Source organism: Plectropomus leopardus, chromosome 2 (genome assembly GCF_008729295.1).
Source record: "Plectropomus leopardus isolate mb chromosome 2, YSFRI_Pleo_2.0, whole genome shotgun sequence".
Classification (NCBI taxonomy): Eukaryota; Metazoa; Chordata; class Actinopteri; order Perciformes; family Serranidae; genus Plectropomus; species Plectropomus leopardus.
This window is the reverse complement of record NC_056464.1, coordinates 7,895,568-7,915,268: the sequence shown is the minus strand read 5'-3', so window position 1 is coordinate 7,915,268 and position 19,701 is coordinate 7,895,568. Positions and strand designations below refer to the sequence as shown.

General features: G+C 38.5%; 2 protein-coding genes and 1 long non-coding RNA gene across 3 annotated transcripts in view; 1 reads left to right on the top strand and 2 right to left on the bottom strand.

The window, feature by feature from the left end:
* Positions 1-963: 963 nt before the first annotated feature.
* On the top strand, positions 964-2,666 carry ppp1r3db (protein phosphatase 1, regulatory subunit 3Db). Its single transcript, XM_042511524.1, has 2 exons — positions 964-1,017; positions 1,616-2,666. Exon 2 carries the CDS (start codon positions 1,636-1,638, stop codon positions 2,530-2,532), a length of 897 nt encoding a protein of 298 aa, XP_042367458.1. The 5' UTR covers positions 964-1,017; positions 1,616-1,635; the 3' UTR covers positions 2,533-2,666.
* A 2,165-nt stretch (positions 2,667-4,831) lies between these two features.
* Positions 4,832-9,592, bottom strand: LOC121953773. The gene is made up of 3 exons (XR_006106527.1): positions 9,469-9,592; positions 6,381-6,640; positions 4,832-5,144 (listed from the first exon to the last, which is right to left on the bottom strand). It is a non-coding gene; the product is annotated as an uncharacterized LOC121953773 (long non-coding RNA).
* A 2,211-nt stretch (positions 9,593-11,803) lies between these two features.
* Positions 11,804-19,701, bottom strand: part of phactr3b (phosphatase and actin regulator 3b) — a 47,083-nt gene continuing 39,185 nt past the window's right edge. Inside the window, exons 9-13 of the mRNA XM_042493853.1 lie at positions 16,732-16,787; positions 14,919-14,980; positions 14,606-14,746; positions 12,806-12,882; positions 11,804-12,354 (exon numbers count right to left, since the gene is read on the bottom strand). Coding sequence (XP_042349787.1) covers positions 12,339-12,354; positions 12,806-12,882; positions 14,606-14,746; positions 14,919-14,980; positions 16,732-16,787 — 352 coding nt within the window. The 3' untranslated portion in view covers positions 11,804-12,338. The remainder of the gene's footprint in view (positions 12,355-12,805; positions 12,883-14,605; positions 14,747-14,918; positions 14,981-16,731; positions 16,788-19,701) is intronic.

Here is a 19,701-nt window from a genome sequence, read left to right as displayed (position 1 = left end):
GTAAAGGTAAATATAATGTATCATAAACATTTGTGCATTTCAAAATTCATAGTAGGGACTTTTTACTCTGTGTGTTCCAAGAGTTGAATCAGGCAAAGGCAGAAGAGGCTTACTTCTATCTAAAACAGAGAATCTGCACCAACAGCTACAAACATATGAGCATATTCAGTCTGAATACAAATACAATACCATATAGTCCTAAATAAAAACTTAAAGAGAGACCAAAGCAGAATTATTTGAATGTATTGATCAATGGTTAATTATTTCAAGCTTAAATACAACTCAAGAAGTCTTGATCTAAAAATCTACTTAAAGATAAAGCACAGATTTTTTGAAGTGGGGTTTTATGGGGTGCTCCAGCCTGCTTCTTCAAATTGGGGGCGTGCCAACTGACATTTATTGCTTGCACTATATTGTCTATAGATAATTACCTCATACAACCCCACTTACAAATATGGATCTATTCCTTTAAGTATTTGCAATTAAATGTTCGTTAAAGTCTATCATTTTTTGTTGTTTGTCTAAACTATAGTTGGTAGTCTGACGATAGATTTGGGGTGTTTTTATGTCAGTACCTATAAAGAAGCAAAGAATGGCATCTTTCAAGAACAGAGACACAACCCACTACCTGCTATAAATATTCACTCTACTACACCTCCCATCTCCAGTTAGGGTCATGTTATATGTCAAGGGCTGAGCTCAAAGGGTGTGAGCATATATCACGGTTGGGTCTTTGGATCAAGTTTGTGTCACTGGCAGCTTTGTAGGCAGATTTTGTTGTTTATAAAGTCCTCTCGCCAGATCATCTGCTGCCTGTGGCTTGCAGAAGCTGCATTAATTTTTTGCTCAAGATGTTGTGTTTGGTTTCCTGTGAAGCATTCCTGGCATTTGCTGGCAAAGGAAGGCTCTTGTCTGTCATCTGGTGGCAGTTGGGCTCATAGCAACTTCCAGACAGTGAACTAGGTCAGTGCAAGGGGCCAGATCAACAACAGAACACAAGAAGTCTCTGCTGAAAAGGTTTGGGGTTTTTTTTTAGCATGTTTAGCATGCAGCAACATTTGGATTTTTTTAGATTTTAATCCTTTGAAACTTGGATCATCTTCACTTTTCTTGTGCAGCTTTCAGATGCAGCTTTCAAAAGTATTTACACCTTTAAACCCTGGGCAAATTGGAAAAAAAGCATAGGAAAAAAAGCGAGGAGCAACTTGGTAAGAAATGTTCCACAAATTGCAAGAAATTAGTACATTTAGAAAGTATTTTTTATAAAATATGATAGCTGATGTTAGCCTTGGTTCTTTTTTTTCGGTTTATTTTTTTATAGAACTTGTTTTTTATGGGGGTTGTTCTTACAAATTTCAGGTAATTTTCTTGTACTTTTTACTAATTTCTTGCTAATTTGGGGGTCATTTCTTTTTCATTGCTCATTGCCTTCCAATGCTTTTGAAAGGAATCCAGACAATTTCTCAGGTTTCAAAAAGCTATAAGCATGACTATTGGTCTTGTCAAATAATTACAGTTTTCTTTAGAAAACTGGTGATTGTAACAGCATGTTTGCATGTAAAGGTTTCAAGAACTTAATGATTAGGTTTATGTATTGAATGATTTGTTTCTCCAGGTGTGTTTAATGTGACAAACATGGCCAGTTTTGGTGAGAAGAGCAGGACCCAGTCAAGGTTCATCAGCAGCTCCAGTAATGCATCTACCACTAGAAACACCACCATTCGTCTTCGGGATATTTACGATCCCAAGCCTCAACCTCCCAAAGCCCCGGTCCGGATACGCCCTCCAGGTCCAAGAGCTCCATCAGTAAAGGAACTCAACTTAAAGCACAGCTCGCCCAGTGATCCTCCGACCAAGACAATCATGAGGAGACGAACTCAGTCTCTTCCTTCGACTGCAGAGAGGAAAAAGGAATTTCAGAGTCTGCAGGTACGCTTTGTGGACTCGTTGGGCCTAGAATTAGAGGAAGTTAAGGTCTTCAAAGTTCAAGAGCGCCCCCTGATACCCCAACATGTCATGTTCAGACTACTGATGAGCTCCGAACTGGCGTTCGGGAGGTCACTGGAGTTGTCTCTGCCTTACTTCAAACCTTGTTTCCCTGAAAATATGGGAGCTGAATCTGACTTTCTGCAGCGCCTCTGCACTCAGAGTGTGTGTCTGGAGCAGGTCTTGTGCTCAGAGCAGGGGATAACAGGTACTATACAAGTCCTTAATTTAGCTTACGAGAAGGTAGTAACAGTGCACTACTCTTTCACAAACTGGAGAACTCAAACAGTGACAACAGCTTCCTGGGTATCGAGCGGGTACGGGGGGGAGTACGACGCTCCAGAAACTGATATCTTCAGATTTCGCCTGCCTGTCCCGCCTTTTATTTTGCAGCCGGGAACCATTTTAGAATTTGCCATCTGCTACAGTGTGAAAGGATCTAATTACTGGGACAACAACAACGGACAAAACTACAAACTGTCATGCCACAGTTACAAGGTGACTGTGCCGAGGGAGTGTGAGGACAGCATGCTGCATTTTACCTGAGTGTCCACCTGCACATAGATATATGTAACAAACAAGCAAAATGCAGTGCAGTATATCACATTTGTTTCCCCCTTTAACCCTTTGGAACCTGGATCGACAACACGTACCTTGTGCTGTTTTCAGACACCTTACACAAGCATTTAAACCTTTGAGACCTGAGCAAATTTGTTGAGTTACTTTAAAAAAATGGCAATAAGCAACATGGCATAAAATGTCCTGCAAATTCATGACAAAAAGAGAGAGAGCATTATTAGAAAATTATCATAAAACAAGGATGTCCAGAAAATTATATTCTCTCTCTCTCTCTCTTTAAGTTACACATATATATGTATATATACACACACACCTATATTATTGCCCTCAGCATGAATTTAATGCAATGTAAATGTTTTTTGTAGAAACGATTGACCCAATGTCCACTACAAGGGACATGTCACACAACAAAAATAACATTTTTGAGAGAAAAAAATCTTCTATTTTATTGGAATTACTTTAAGAAACAAATCTAAATATATAAAAAAAAATAAACCTTTACGGGTCATCGATTGAGTAATGCATTTATACAAAACAGCAGTGAAGCCCAAGTTAGCCAGATTTTTAATATGGGTTGAGCTCTAAAAACACAGAATCCTACACCTTCCACAATGCAGCACAAAAGCACGCCACCACCACCCACACCTGTAGTTTATAACAGCTTTCTGATTACATTTTAAGTCTTAAGTGAGACCTGAGATAACCCCTTTAAAATTACAGTCTGGTTCAATTCCTGAGAGGATTTCGGTCCTCCTGCTGAGCCTTTATTTAGTCTAAACCCCTGACACCTTTGTACAATAATAATCTGCTCACTTTGCACTTTAGCATGTCTGTTGACCTCATTCGATGATTGAAAGTTTAACACAATATGTAGAAAGTGACAAATCCATATTCCTTGCTGCTTTCACACACGTGGAGAGGGATTAATATCTGCTGAGCGGCTTGTTTGTGACTGTGTGCTTTCTGCCGTGACCCACAGGGCTCGACCCCATTCTTCTGGAGCTTGTTTTGTTTTTGGAGGAGGATTACAGCGAGCAGTGTTAGGTCCTCTGTGGCACTGTGACCCGCTTCCCCTTAGATCCCCCCCAAAGCACTAACCTTTCACCAAAAAGTTTCCACTGATATCAGAGGCCAGATGCCAGAGAACTTATTGGCAGGCTGCAATGTTTGGCTCACAGGGGGGAAATTCTTCCGCCTGCATTAGACACTACAGCTGCATGGCATGCTTTAAACATGATCGCAGCGATCTGACCACCCAAAACATTGCCAAGCATTTTTAGCCTATAAAGAAGGAATCAATGAGTCAGAGGAAACAAAATGAAGGGAGTGCTTATTGAAGGTACAGTGTGTGATCTAAATGTGGACAAAAGGATAGTAGATAATCTAATTTTTTTTCTGATACTTATATTTACATTGTGTTGAAAATGTAAATGCACACTGGTGATTCAAGTGCTACTTTGGAGCAACATCATACACTCAGCAGCCACTTAATCCAGAGCACTTCCATGTGCATGTGAGGCAGTGAGATGGTGCACAGTTGCAGGGCACTAGATGGCAGCATTGCTCAAATGTACAAACCAAAATGTTCCATTTAAATACAGCAAATATGAAAGTGAATTTGCTTTTTTTCCCCTAGTGGTGGACTGGAGAAAGTATCCACACTATTTTGAATAGTGCATAAGATATAGGGGGATTTAATGGCATCCAGGAGTAAGGACTGCAGCTCGCAACCAGCTTTTAGGTCGGTGTATTTTTTGGTCATTTCAAAACTAGGTATTTAAGAAAAAAAAAAAAAAAAAAGGCTTATTGGATTTTTGTTTTAAAATGCAAAAATTGAAATACAAGGCATTTTTTCCTTCATGGCCAAAAGGGATAATTGGTTTTTCATTTTATACTTAGTATATAAAAAATAAAAAATAAAAAATCCCTTAAGAGGCAGAAAGGAAAAAAGACTTTAAAATTGTATTTTTATTTTTTATTTCTTGTGGTCAGTGCTGTACTGTAAATAGATTGTGTTTCAGCCACCCCTTATATCAAATTGTTTTAAAACATATGCAACTTTACTATTCTACAATTAAGTTTTACAAAGTGACTTGTTTCTACTTGCATAAAACTACCTCATACCTTACATTATCACATTACTTTTTGAAACAAATTTGAACAATAGAATGACCAACATTTGTAGCACTGAGATTCACAGTCAATACTAGAATGTAATGTCTCAAAAGTAATACCTGAGAAGCTTATGAAACAAATGACACTTTACATATTTTCACATTTTATTTGGTAGATGACTGAAGTACAAAGTAGGTAGAATACATGGGTAAATAGAAAATTTATGGTTGGAATAGAATCATAAATGCCTATTGATTCCCAGGAGAAACAGACATTTACAATTAGCTCTCTAATCTATATACACAATTTAAAAAATCTATTTAAAAATATGTGCATTATACGCTACAATAAAATAAATGAAAACAGAAGTACTAGACAAGACCATAATATGCTAAAATTACTTAGTGCTGGAAGTTTTGATGCCTGATGCAAAGGCCAGTCTTCTCTCTGGGGTGACGTCGGGCCTGTAGGAAAAGGAACAAATATTTAGATGTGTAATCTGACAGTTCTTTCACCACCAGATACATTTTACCATTTCAGACTGTGGTAAACAGATAGCTAACTAAGCGGTACAACAGTGGTGATGACAACTTTAAACCGCATATATAAACACCAGTAATAAACCCAAACTTACAAAATCTGTCACTTCAAAGGCATTTTTAAACACTGTGCAGCAAGTCAATGCTAACCAGCCCTAGCACTGGAAACACGCTAACGTTAGCTCCACAGCAACACCGCAGTAACAACATACAGCCTGCAGCGGTACGATGCAATAATTTAGCTGTAAAGCAGAAATGAGACCAATTCCCCGGAGTCCTTTCAGCTCCCCTTAGCTCTCGCCACTTCAGAAAAGCTGCTCTGGTGGTCACCCTCGTTTTATCTCGTGCTCACTGGCACCGACCTCACTATAATACATCCATGACTGACACTCTGATCCACTGTATTTGGCGCTCTTGCTATGACCACATCTGCACACAAAAAAAAAAAAAAAAAAAAAAAAAAAAAAACTGGCCTATGTTCATTTCTGCCTTTAAGTGGTTTGGTTTTTTGATACACTAAATAGAAAATCGAAATCACACCAACTTTGTATTTGAAATAACGCCTTGTATTTCAATTTTTGCATTTTAAAACAAAAATCCAATAATCCAAAATAATCATTTATTATTCTTGTTTTTTTTTTTTTTTTTTTTTTTTTTTTTTTTTACATACCCATTTTTGAACAGAAAATCCAATGACCAAAATATAATATGCCTAAATCATACTACACACTGGACCTTTATATAAAAGTAGCAGTGCAATAATGTCAAAACACTCTCTTACAAGTTAAAGAAATGTGCAGTTTGGAGGTTTGGGTTTGGGGTTTGCAGCCAGGAACAAAACAGTGCTGACCCATCCTTGCCGAACACAGACAGGCATGCATCAATCAAAACAATCACCAGTCTCAATCCATACAGTCTGCCCCATGAACTTCCCCCCATAGTCTGCACTGTCTGAAGATGCTGCTTTCTGCAGGAGAGGCAGAGATAAGCAGGTATCAGGGTGGGGCCAGTTGGTCAGAGGGCTAGTCTTTAGAGGGCCTTCACTTAATACCTTGCACTCAAAACTCAAAATATTGACCTAAATCAATCAACACTAAATACCCATCTATACTGCTTTTCAACTGAAAATACTGTAATGTCACTCCAAATCTGGGTACTCACTTCCCTTGTGATGTGGGGATGAAGTCCTCCTGGAGGAACACACAGGAACAGACAGGCAGCTGTGCTCTTCATTTTGTCCCACTGCCACCATGGTCCCTCTTCCTCTGACTGCTGCTGCTCTCCTCTTTATCCAGCAGGTCTTAATTGTTGATCGTCCTCAGCTGGGCTCTCTGCAGCTGTGGCTGAGCTGGCAGTGGAAATACTCCAGATTTTTCATACACACCTGATGTCCTTTGCACCCTGTTCTCCAGCTTTCTTTACTAAGGGGCCAGGGGAGACACCACAATACCATAACCAATAACTGTAGCTGTCAAGTAAAAGTACTGAAATAATTAGAACAGTATTTACCCCTGATACGTACTTGTAGAAAAAGTGTGAAGTTTTACACTCGAGCAGAGTACAAGTACCTCAGATTCACACCTCCTGTGTACAGTAATCAAGCAAATGTACAAAGTAGCATTTCACCTGTTTGTCTCTACACCTCCCACTGTTTCAGATCCATGTAACTAAAGCGTTTCATAGTTTTTCTTCCTGTTTAAACTATATAAATGCCCAAAGTAAACATCAGTCCTTTTGTTGATGCTTTCTTGATTCACTTTTTAACCCTTCAAAATCTGGAGTGATATCACTTTTCTTGTGCTATTACTCCTTTTTGTGCTATCCTGTGCTATCACTTCAAACCCTAAGCAAATAAATGCGATTTCTTCCCCCCCAAAAAAGGAAACATAGGATGAAGAAAATGTCTAGGGAAGAGAGAAACAAGCTAGGGAGAAACTATATTTATAAAGTTTCATATTAAAAATTATTTCACATAATTATTTTAGTTTTTAATCACTCCAGGTCATTTTCTTTTTCTCCCCCCCCCCCCTTTTTACCGTTGAATTTTTCAATTTGGTTTAATTAAAAGAAAAATGCTTTAAACTTATTGGTACTTTTATTGTACTTTTTACTATTTTATTTTTTGTAATTTTATGGTCATTTCTTCTTTGGTTGCTTATTTCCTTCTTCCCATGTTTTTGGAAGAAATCAAGCCAATTTGCTTGGGTTTCTAAGGGTTAACTCAAGTAGAGGAGACTGTATGACTTTTGAATTAATGGACAGCATCACCAGTGTCAGCATGATCTCTTATTGTGAAAAAAACACTACAGCACTATTGGTTGTAGATTGATCAACATGCTTGTTTACCTTTACCATCCTATCACCAATATCACAGCCCACTGGCTATTGTCTGACAACGATACACCTCTGAGGGCAAGGGCCAACATTTCAAGCTGATCCTGTGTAGAGAATATCCAGGCCAATACTTCCTCATTTCAGCTGATCTGTATTAACTCAATCCAGATAAATGTAAAAACAAGCTAATATAATGCTAACTCTTTGTCATATGATAGCAGAAGGCTTCCAAGACTGCATTTCAGTCTCTCCATGCTGATTGTTTAACATTTTAATATGATTGATCAACAACTACTTGGACTAAAAACGGACTACAAACTGATAGTTTTTATGATATGATTCATAATCCCTGAATCACTACGGTTTTATGCCATTCTACACCATTCCCCAAACATATGTAATATAACTAAGTAAGTGTTTTTCTTTTGGCCTAATTTTCAATTAGTATTTTAGACTACTGAAGACCACATTTACTTGGCATTGTTGGGAATCCTTAATTTGCAATCAGAGTAGCCCAGATTATTATGGCATGGATTCAAATGTTGCAGATTTGTCCGCAAGACATTACTTCTGTGAATTCTAGCAAAGTATAACAATAAAAGGGTTCACAATAAGCAAGGCTGTTTTCGCCAAATTCTTGACCCACTTCTGTAACTCAAAAATAGTCAGACATCAGACAATTATCACCTCTTTGTAGGAGTGAAAATGAGTCATCCTCAACATTTGTTGTGTTATGGTTTCAGAGCGATGAAGACGGCGGGAGAATGATTAGATCCATAAAAAGATGTAGGCGGTACAGGATGATTGTTTTTGATTTTTTTTTTTTTTCTAAATGATAAACAGGTTTTTGTTTTTATGTTATCTTAAATGGTTTGAAAATGAGTGCGAGGGATGTCCTGATCAGATCAGATTTTTATTTGTTGTGACTGGAAATGTTAAAGTAAAGCTGTAACACTACTTTGGAGAGGAACTGTGATCATATGACTCATTTTTAGTGTTCTGTATTCTTTTATTACAAAGGTACACTAAGTGGATTTGAGAATAGTTTCTGAAGACACAATTTGGTTGTCTTTGTTACTTTGTTGAAAAAAGAAAATGCTTCACTAAGCGGGATTGAGAGCAATTTCAAAAGACATGTTTTATATCTCAACTTTGTCATTTTGTTGAAAAATAAAACCCAAATGCTTCACTAAGTGGGATTGTGATAAGAGCAGTATAAAATAGTTTTAGTGTGTTTACTTTGTTATTTTGTAAAAATAAAATAAATAAAAACAGTTTTGATGCAGAAAATTTTTTCTTTCAGTGCATTACAGAGCAATTAGTCTGTGAAGTGTTTACACTGGATTTATTTTTATAACTTTAAAGCACTTGAAGTGTGCTTTCTGCAGCTCCAGGAAAAAACAAGTATTGGATCAGGACTCGGTATCGGCACATACTCAATATCAAATAACTCTGATCGTGGGCGAAAAAAAAACCTTGATCTGGACATCCCTAATTAGTGCATATTGCTGTTAATGGGAATAAAAATGGTCCTGCTTCCTCCTCCCCCCCAGGTTTTTGGCTGAGCCGTGAATGTTTACAACATGTAGCTCCGTCTCTGTGTATGTTATGCAGTTGCCCTTTTCTAAAGACATGTGCTTTGTATTCAGGACCCTCAGAGAGCACTCACAACCTGGCAACTTTTTAGTCTCTTGCACTTGGTCTGTGTAGGTTGCTTGTAATTACTGAATTCACAGACGGTGACTGTAGCAGTCACCGGGAGGCCCGGTGGATAAAGGCATGTAGCAATAAAGGGCAAACTGCAACAAGAAATGCTCTCAGTGCTCTGAGGCTTTAGTGTGTCGCTCTACTTTAAACAAATTCATTGTTTCTCCCAAACCTTTGACAGTTTCACCAGAAACAAATACAAACATACCCTCAGATGCTTCGGGCTGCCTGGGTTTCATCGCTCTGACACGTTGCTCGTTTGTACCGATGTTCTTCACTGACAGTCTTTGCTGTCATGCCAGTGTGCTGTTGGGGCACACATCCATGCTGCCTGGCAGCGCTGTGCCTTTATTTGGGGCTGTCATCTTGTGCTTGTTGCCGGTAGTTATATAAGAGGCCACCATATTAGGAGCCAACATGACGCTCAATGGTGACGTTTGCAGCGAGGATTAAAATGTAAAAATTCCATCATTATGCATCCCAGTGATTATGAGTCTTTAAAAAACCATAATGTGTTGGAATTAAAGAACTGTGTCACCCTTAATATTTGTTTATTGCTAGTCTAAAGCATATGACATATTTTTTTGGAGAAGCAATGTTTTATCCCTTTTAAAACTGAGCAAATTGGCTTGATTTCCCTCAAAAACATGGGAGGAAGGCAATGAGCAACTTGAAATTAAATGACCGAGAAATGAGCAAGAAATTAGTAAAAGAGTACAAGAAAATTACCACTAAAAAAACCCAGACGTATAACACAAACAGGGAAGTAAAAACAAACAAACAAAACAAACAGCAAAAACCACACCAACAGAAAAACATCAACAACACGGAAATAACCTGTGGAAAAAAAGCAGAAAATTATAGAAATTATGTATATTTATGATGATTCGAAATACTGTTGTCTAGAAATTATTCCCTAGCTTTAATTTTTTTTTCTCAATCTACTAATTTCTTACATTTTATGGGACATTTCTTGCCAGGTCGCATATTATTTTTTTCCCATGTTTGTGAAAGAAATTACACCAATTTGCTCAGGATTGAAAGTTTTAAATACTTGGGTCTAAATTTAGCACAAAAAAATGATGTCTACCCAGGTTTTAAAGGGTTAATGTAAAGCTGCATGTGTGCATGGTGACGCGTTTTGTTCTTACGTAACGCAGCTAAATTACTGGAAAAATATTTTCCAGGAATATATGGAAAAAAAGGAAATGTTCCAAAACATGACGTGATTCATAATCCATAGCCTACTTTTGAATCACGATTACAGTTGGCTTAAAACTCTTGAACATATGTTTAGCGTGCCCTGAGCCTTTACTCATCTGAGGGGACACCCGGAAGTCAGGACATCCCTCTCACGACCATGAGAGCATCCCTTGTTCCTCCCACACAGCTCCACAGGTGAGCGGGTCATTCTGGACCGGACTGACCACTATCAGCTGAAGCAGCTCTCGGCCAGTAGCTGCCCGTTACTCCAGACAGTGAGCGGTCCTGGAGTACGCTGTTATTTTAACTGGAGCTGCCATCTGTCCCTGCACCCGTGCCAGGACGGGGGCTGTGACTCACGTTATGTACGTGTTGATGTCAGCAGTGAAGCTAAAAACTGCACTGCCAATCTGAATGTGCCTGATAGAGCTGTTACTGTGCCAGGGTTGCTTTTCATATTTTTTTCCCACATTTAATATCAGGTAAAAGGTTCTGAAAGAGGCTTTTGGCGGCCTCACGTGCACCTATCACTTAATTGTGTCTGTCTGGGAATATTAAGCTCAGGGAGTGTGATGCCACATCGCCATCAGTCAGTGGCTCGTTTCTCTGCTGCTGTGACGCAGCAGCACAAACAGCTATTAGATCAACAGAGGTGAACTTGTTTTCATTAGGGAATTGAACATGACTAACCTGCTTAATGCCCTCCATGCTTGTCCTTATTTGTGAGATTATAACACAACAGGTCACTGCCTACACTTGTAAACTAATTGCTGCTTGATCTGATGGAGAGCTGGGCAATATAGCAATATTATATTGATATCAAGATATTATACAGGATATCGTCTTAGATTTTGGATATTGTAATCTAGTGTAAGTGTTGTGTATTCCTGGTTTTACGGGCTAAATTACAGTAAAGTGATGTATATCGACTGTTCTGTTATACAGGCATTGCCTTTTTACAAAACGTTACTATTTAACACTGAACCGAAAGTGAAACTTATCTATGCTCTCTTCAAAGCCAGACTTAAATACTAAAATGTTACAGTGAAAATGCGTGTGTTTGGAAAGCACTGAGCATACAACTGGATTAATGAGACCTGAATTATACTGCATGAGTCTGTAAAGGGATGTTTTGATGTAGTTTTGTGAACGCAGCCCTCAATCAACGAATCAATATATGAGCTGTTTTCTGTGGAAGCATGCCAGAAAAACAGTTTTCTTCACATATTCAAGGTGACATGGCGAGATCAAATGATTTATAAATAATCATTTTTTTAGGTATTCCTTTCAAATGTGTTTGAAGAAGCACCTACATCCAGCTTTAAACAAGACAAACAACGTTTGTTAGAAATTGAAAACCTGTATTGTGCAGACAATAAATAGTGCTTACAAAGGGAATTTTGTCTTTTACACAGACAAGGATTCTGTTTACACTGTTGATATGAAACGCATCAACTGAATCAGTGAGACTCAGACACAGCTCGGGGATGTGACTACTGATACTGGAGTGGGACTGGTCGACTCGGTCACATGCACATTTCCCCCCTGTGGCATCAAAAAGGACGTCTTTCAAAAGAGTCTGTTTACAAAAAAAAGTCTCTGCTTGTCTATGGCGAATACACGACCTCGACTCCTCCCACTCCTCTGACAAGGTGAAGTGAGGGTTAAAGAGATGTTCCTCTGAGCAGAAGTGGAGCTCGCTGCATGCGTCCCTGTCTACCGGCGGCTCCATTTCTAGAGACATAGCCTCCAAAGGTTCACTGGACTCAAATACCAGGACACCCACTAACTGTGGGCCAGGGCGCTGGAAGACTCCGTGCAAAGGTCTTCACTGACAGAACCAGGTATCAGCAACTCTTCACAGAAGAAACCTTGCTATGGCCGGTGGAACCTGCAAGGCGAAAAAGAGGGCAAAGTGTGAGCGAAAATATTCACATACTGGGCATTCATTAATCAAAAGTCCTATTATTAGCCTGATGGACAGTGCTCTTAAAATCAGCCAATGGCCTCTCCTTGAAAACGGGGTCTTGCGTAAGCACAACCCCGGCTAATTCAGGGATTTTTTTTTTTAGCTATAGACAGTCTTCACATAAGCAAAACGTAAGCTAAAAATACATGGCGATTCATTATAGTGGAGAGGTGGTGCAAAAATGTGCAACTTTGTCGTCTCAAGAGGCCTGGTTGCAGCTAAATTTAAGGCCTACTCTGCAGGGTGTGCACTCACTGATGTGAAACTGTGGGATAGTGCACCTTCACAAAGTCACACTGACCCTCTTACACATCATCCACTTGTAAAGCAGACACAAGGAGCACAAAAGCGAACAACAGGCGCTCAAACCAACCTTGTCAGATGCTTGCTCGAAGAATGCACTTCCATCTCATTGCTTTTGAACTCGTTCAGCTCTTTCCGTATCGCCGCCTGCAGAACAAAAGAGACTTTGAGCGTAAGCCCAGGTGTGTCTGATCGTAAGTGAAGTGAGCCCAAATGAGGATGTTGTAAAAATGGAGAAACATCTGTTGTTTAGGTGAAGATTATGTAATTTTAACTGTGTTTCATGTCAAAGAAATATTGTTGACGATGTCAAGCACTAAAAATATTGCAGTCTGTGAAAACCAGGATGTCACTTCGGAAAATTCATTGTGTGAGACAGGGTTTCTGCAGGGTCCACAAAGCTAAATCTAAGATGTTTTAAGACCTTTTAATACCATACAGAATGCAGTTTACTACCTGTTTCATAATAAAAAACCAGAAGGAACTATATGACCTAGAACAATAAAAATTCTTCCAGTACTTCAAAGCAGTATGTAATAAAAATCCTTATGACATTATCAATTAAAGAAAGCCATCTGGACCAGGATAAGAGACATAAGACATAAAAAATAGTTGATTAATTCATGTAAGTTTTTTTAAGTGCTAAATTGACACTTGCCCATAAAAAGATGATAAGCTTTCTATATAGTATAGTTTACTGTCATCACTGACATAGTGCTGACATAGCCGTAATTTGGGGGGATGCAGGGGACATACCCCCTTCAATATTTAGACCATGCATTTGTCCCTTTCAGTAAAAACAATAAAATAAGCAAAGGACTTTTACACTGAAAAAATGGGGTTGTAAATCACAAGTTTCATCACGATATGATGTTGTCTTCATTTTTTAGAAATAATATAGCATTTGCTGATGCCACAAAGTCTGCTATGATTAAATTTCTATTTGATACAACTGAAGGGCCCTATTAAAATCAGTAACAGGATGTCCCACACATTCATCTATTTGTGGTGGCCTGCCAAGATTAAAACATCTGCAGCCACAAATAGATTTTCTATTTTTGGAGCTGGACCGTTCATTAGGAGCGCTGCTGACATATATGTGCCGGTTGGTTATTTATAGTACCACGCTGTCAGAGCACAGAGCATACTTTGGGCAGAGACGGAGCAGCAGAACATCAAAGTGACCTGCAAAAAGTTCAGAATTTAGAGGGGGGACACAGAATGACTCAAAGGGACACTAAGGCATAAAAAAAGGAAAAAAAGGGAAGTGTTCTGTTGTCACCCCATCTGAACAATCAATGTATCGTTACTCCCCTTCTGCTACAACTTATGGATCTAACAATGCCTCCTGTAAAGTAGTTGGTGGCAAGATACAACCTCAAAAGGTTACAATCGGTGCATAACAAAAAATAACCAGAGGGCAGAAAATGAATTGTTTGACACTCAAAATCTCTTGGGGCAGGAACCCCAGACCCCCTGCTTAACATGTCCTCTTAAATGTTAGACAAATCTAAATCCTTAGATGCTGACTGAAATAAAATCAATTCAACAGCCTCTATCAGCAAAATCCACCGCACAACAATCCCATGTTTAGTCTACAGGTGTGTAATTTCTCCTTAAAGCCTGCACAGAAGAACAGTTTATATTTTTGTAAATCTAATTTTAAGACTTTTTAATACTTTGCTAAGGGCTTTTGGAGTGAATACAATGATTTTAAGTCTATCTAAGACCTGCAGAAACCCTGGAGAGGGGCGGACACAGCTCTATTTCATGGAAAATGTCAGAATATAGTCACTGAATGGAACAGTTGTACTTCTTTAAATATTTAAAATACCAGTGTTGCTGAACACCGGAGAGTGTTTTTAGCTACCTTGTCAGCAGCTGACAGTCTGGTCCAGGGCTTGTCAGCTCGCCTGTCATAGTCCTGAGCTTTGGCCACTTCCACATAGTCACTGAAACGGATGAGGATCTTTCTGTCCCGCAGCTCGTCCACCGTCGGCCGCTGGTTCAGCTGCGAAACAAAAAGAAACATCGGCTCTCGTCAGCGTATCTATGCATTTAATCAACAAAGAGATTGGCGATGGAAACTAAATATTAAAAACCAAAGCAGGTGGGGTATTCAGGTTGTGTTTTGACAGGTTAATAGTGTGTGTGATGGCTGGCGTGTTCGGATCACTGCTTACCTTTCTGTTCAGCCGCTGCTTGATTTCCCTCCTCTCCTCCTGCTCTGTCTGATCATTTCTTTCTGTTGACACAACAAAAGACAAATATTAAATCAAAAAGCAGCTCTAAATCACTTACACTGACTGGCTTCTCGGAGATGCCAAGTCATGGTAGCAAAGGCCACGTAAACATGCAGTCAGGACTGATGATTAACGGAGCTAATGTGTGTGATCCTCCTCATAATCAATACCCCTCAGTAAGCTGTGTTGAGACTGTGCTGAGGACAGGACGCGGGGACTGACTTCTGCTGTGGATCAGTGCTGAATGGGAGTTGGAGAGCGAGACACGGGCGGATTAGAGCACTAATAGGATTGATCTTTATTAGATGCGGCAGAAACATCACTAGATGTCGCTTCATTTATTTTTAATCTCTCTTTTTTTTTATTCAGTTTTATTTTGGGGCCGTTGAACTAGTTTGGCAGCTTAACACGAGGCCGGCACCTGTCACTGTCGGATTGTTTTTCACTTAGGGCGCAACATGAGTCAACTATTTGCATTTTTACTAAAAAGGCTTTTAGGATATTGGGTCAGAGAATTTGTTGTGGTTCAGGGTGATTCGAAGGGTCGCGTTTCGCTACGACACATGTCCCCGTGCAGAGAGAGACGGGGGTCAGTGATGGAACAGGCAGCTGCTCGGAGCTCACAGGTGGCTCGTCTCGACTTGGGAGGCTCAGTTCATTACGAACGTGGGAATCCCATTCTTCACATTGATGTTTTATAACTGTTCTGTAGCGTCAGGACAACACGAGCAGTTTCACAGTTTGAAGTGCTACGATCTGACACATTCAAGTAAAGCGATTCTTCGAAATAAAACATTGCCAGCGTGTCAACAAGGAGCAAAAGGAATTATGAAGATTCAATTATGAGTTCAGATCATTAAGGGAAAACAACATACAACTTTGACTGTGGTCAACCATCTTGATACTTTAAGTCCCCATGGAAATAACAGAGAAATACCACTAGATATATAGTTAAGGGTGCTTTTTCTTTTTGCAGAACAAAAAAAGATGTGACGTCAGTATTTGAATGTTTTTGGGTTTTTTTTGCAAATATGTTATTTTTTAATAGATAAAAATTACTACTCTGTTGATTATTTTCTCAACTTAATTCATAGTGTCAGAAAATAGTTTAAAAAAATAAAATAAAATAAATCATAAATAAATAAAAATTCCATCACAGCTCCTCAAAGCCAGTAGTAATGTCTTTAGTTTACTTAGTCTTAAACTCAAATATATTAAATTTACAATGATATAAAGTTGAAAATGGGAAGTAATAGGATTTTTTTTTCTTAAATGACTCAAACTATTAGTTGACTATTATAACCAACTATTACAATAGTTGACCATTTATGATAGTTATCCACAAATTGATTAATAGAATAATTAATTTGGTTGTAAAAAGCTCAAAAACAATAAAAATAATACAAAAAAATGAACTAATAGTAATAAAAACGTCTTACTTTGAAATTCCAATTTATGACACATCAGAGCAGTCTATAGTCACTTTAGAGATATTGAAGATTAACTTTTTTTTTTTAAGTAACATAAATCAACAGAAAATCGAATCAAATCTGATCGGAAGCTTTTCAAATTAAAAGTGTAGGTAAATGTCGGAAATAAAAAAATAAAATAAAATACACTAAAATAAACTGGGGACGTTCTACTGCGAGATTTAACAGAAGAAAATGTGTTGGATCGTCATCAGAGACCAACATAATCCCTATCATTGTTGGCTTTAGCGATATAAACCGCTCTGGATGGTTTTAGTACTTACGCTTTAAAATGTTCCGGCTCTCCAGCTCCTCCACGGCCGGCCTCTGGCTCAGTCTCCTGCGGAAAAACACCAGAATTACGTTCTGGACCATCTCTGCCCCCTCAGGCTGCCGGGGTTTCTCTCCTCAACCCCCCTTCGTGGCACAAAGTCTTTTCACTAATACTAGCACTTTGGATGCTTGAGCCGGTGCGCAGAGCGCCAAGATCCGCACATCCAAAACGCAAACACCGCGTCCCACCTCGAGTCCAAAAAGCGGCTTAGTTTGGTATTATAACATGTAAGGCTCCACATCGGGAAAGAAGTCAGGCTGCGCGTTTAATGTCACGCGTCAGTGCCAGTTTGGTGAAGAAAAAAGAGGTAGAGTTTCCCCTCTAAGAGCGGCTCGCTTGTTGGTCAGATGGAAGTTGAGAGAGAGGAGCGTTGGTTGTTTAATCCCGGCGGAGCGGAGCGGAGGATGCTGAGCTGTGCGCTGAGTGGAGTGAGTGTTGCAGCACAGCCTGCCTCCTTTTTACCACATGCACATTATACTCATGTGAAGGGGAGGGACTGAGGAGGAGATTCCCTATGCGGGCACACGCGCGAGCGCGCACTCACACAAACCTAGGACCTGACAGCTCTATCAGAAAAAAACATACTTATAAACAATCTTTAACTAAAGGCAAACCCATCTAAACTCACTTTATTCCAGTCTTTATAAGGGACTGTTCGTTATTTATAAGAGGGGAGAGGGTGGTGTAAAAATGTGGTGGTACTTCAGATTTTTAAGCACAAATCATTTTTTAAGAAAGGGACTTGCTTTTGTTTTGTTTTTATTTAGGCGAGGGATATTCAACTTTAAATGTTATTTAATTATTTTTAAACACCCTCAGAACCCCAGACCCCCAAAGTGGGTTTGAAGGGCTTTAAAAATAAATAAATAAATAAAAATCAATATCTAGCGCTGGAGGAAGTATCTGACTTAAGTACTAATACAACACTGCAAAATACTGTTACATCCTGCATTGAAAATGTTACTAAATTAAGTAAAAGTAAGTTGCGAACATGTACTTGAAGTATTAAAAGTAAAGATACCCAATCAAGAAAAAACAAACAAACAAAAAACAAAAATTTACGGAGATATACAACAGAGAGAAGCAAAAACATCAGTTTTGAGAGGCTCAAACCAGCAAATGTTTGGCATATTTGCCTATCACATTACTTAAATAATTAATAAATTACCCTGGCTTTATTGACTAATTAATTGGTTGATTAATTAACGAATGATTTCCACACAAACAAGAACTACAGAGTGAAATGGTGGTATAAATGCAGTCACATGGTCACAGAGGAAATGAAATCAGAGATGTGGTTGACGATATCAGCATTTGTATTTGCGTGGTCATTCTATGCAGCCTGCGTGTTTAACAAGACAGGGTGGTTTGGCACAATCAGATTTAGCTTGTGTTAGTTCTCAGCATTCCACATCACCTGAGTTGTAGGATTCCTCACATGACTTTCTAAGATAAATCAACCCCACCCCCAACACACTCACTGCCACTAAATTTGCCACACAGCTGTTATAAGACAGCACTGGATTCCACAAAGAAAACTCATATAGTGCCTCACAGGAAATGTAGATTGTTACAGTTAAATCCAAATCCATGTATTAAAAAAATACCTTCCTTACTTTCCTTACATGGGTAAAATGGACAAAATTGATAGTGATTACTTATAAAATGGCCCATATAGGGGAGACCGGGGGCAATTGTGACATTTTTCAATTTTGATGTTATTACTCAAAAAACCCTTTAACTATCTGGATAAAATCTTTTATATGTACATACTTGTATTCTACCTTAAAGATTACTAGTTTAAGTCCCCAGACCAAGACAGTAGCCTAAATGTGAACGAAACTGAGCTGAATTGACTTTGTTTTTTTCTTTTTTTTTTAATCTATGCCATAATTTCAAAATATAATAGAATAAAATGTGTAATTTCTGTGAAAACATTTTTTATTGGCTAAGTATAACTGGCTAGCTCACAGCTGAGAAAGACCTCTGAAGTTAAAGCTACATCACTGCTTTACCTTAATTGTTATTTAAAAAAAAATTGAAAATGAACCAACAGTCTGGTAATAAAGTTAGTTATTCTTCATTAGGATCCCCACCACATCCCCCAGCTAAACTCCTGCTTAAACTAATTAGCTTAGTTGCTGCGATTGGACCTTCTGACACTAGTGTAACTAACAGAGACACATTCTAACTTCCATCACATTAACATTCTCTGCTATACACAGTATACAGCCTGGACCGACCGATATTGGTATTTCATGGCTAATTCCGATACCGATTATAAATATGTAATGAGACCAATGACAGATATTTGGAACCGATGTGCATTTACAATAAAAATGAAAATCTTTCTGTCAATATTTAGAATTTGGAATATGACAAACTCAAAATCAAAACCTTGTTTAAATGCCTTTAGCAAATGTTTTATCAAAAATAATATGTCAAAATAGCTAATTTATCACAAAACACTGATACAGATAATTGTCAAAATGCCAATTGTGATTTGTTATAGTGGGCTATATAAAATAAAAAATTTAATTCATAAAAATCAAATTTAGGATAATTTTCTAAAACAGACTAGTTTGAATGCATAAGAAAGCTGAGAGAACACATTTTCATGCAGTATTTCATGAGATTGTCCAAAGGCAGTCTTTTCAGAGGTAATGTAGGTCCTTTCACAGTGATTTTTTGGGTAAAATAATTATCCTAATAAGGCACAAAACTAAAGCATTACTTCTGTTCTACCTGTTACACAGTTTACCGGCCAGCCTGGAAACTTAAACTCTATTTTCTCTACTAGTACCATTTAGTCAGAATTTTTCACAAGCTGTCACGTTGCCCTAAGGGGAGACAAAAAATGCTTAACTGTGGAGCCCCCAGATGCAACCACGACTAGATGCACTAATGCGATGCTAAGTGT

Coding starts and splice junctions, on each gene's coding strand:
- ppp1r3db (XM_042511524.1), top strand. CDS start 1,636: ATGGCCAGTTTTGGTGAGAAGAGCAGGACCCAGTCAAGGTTCATCAGC.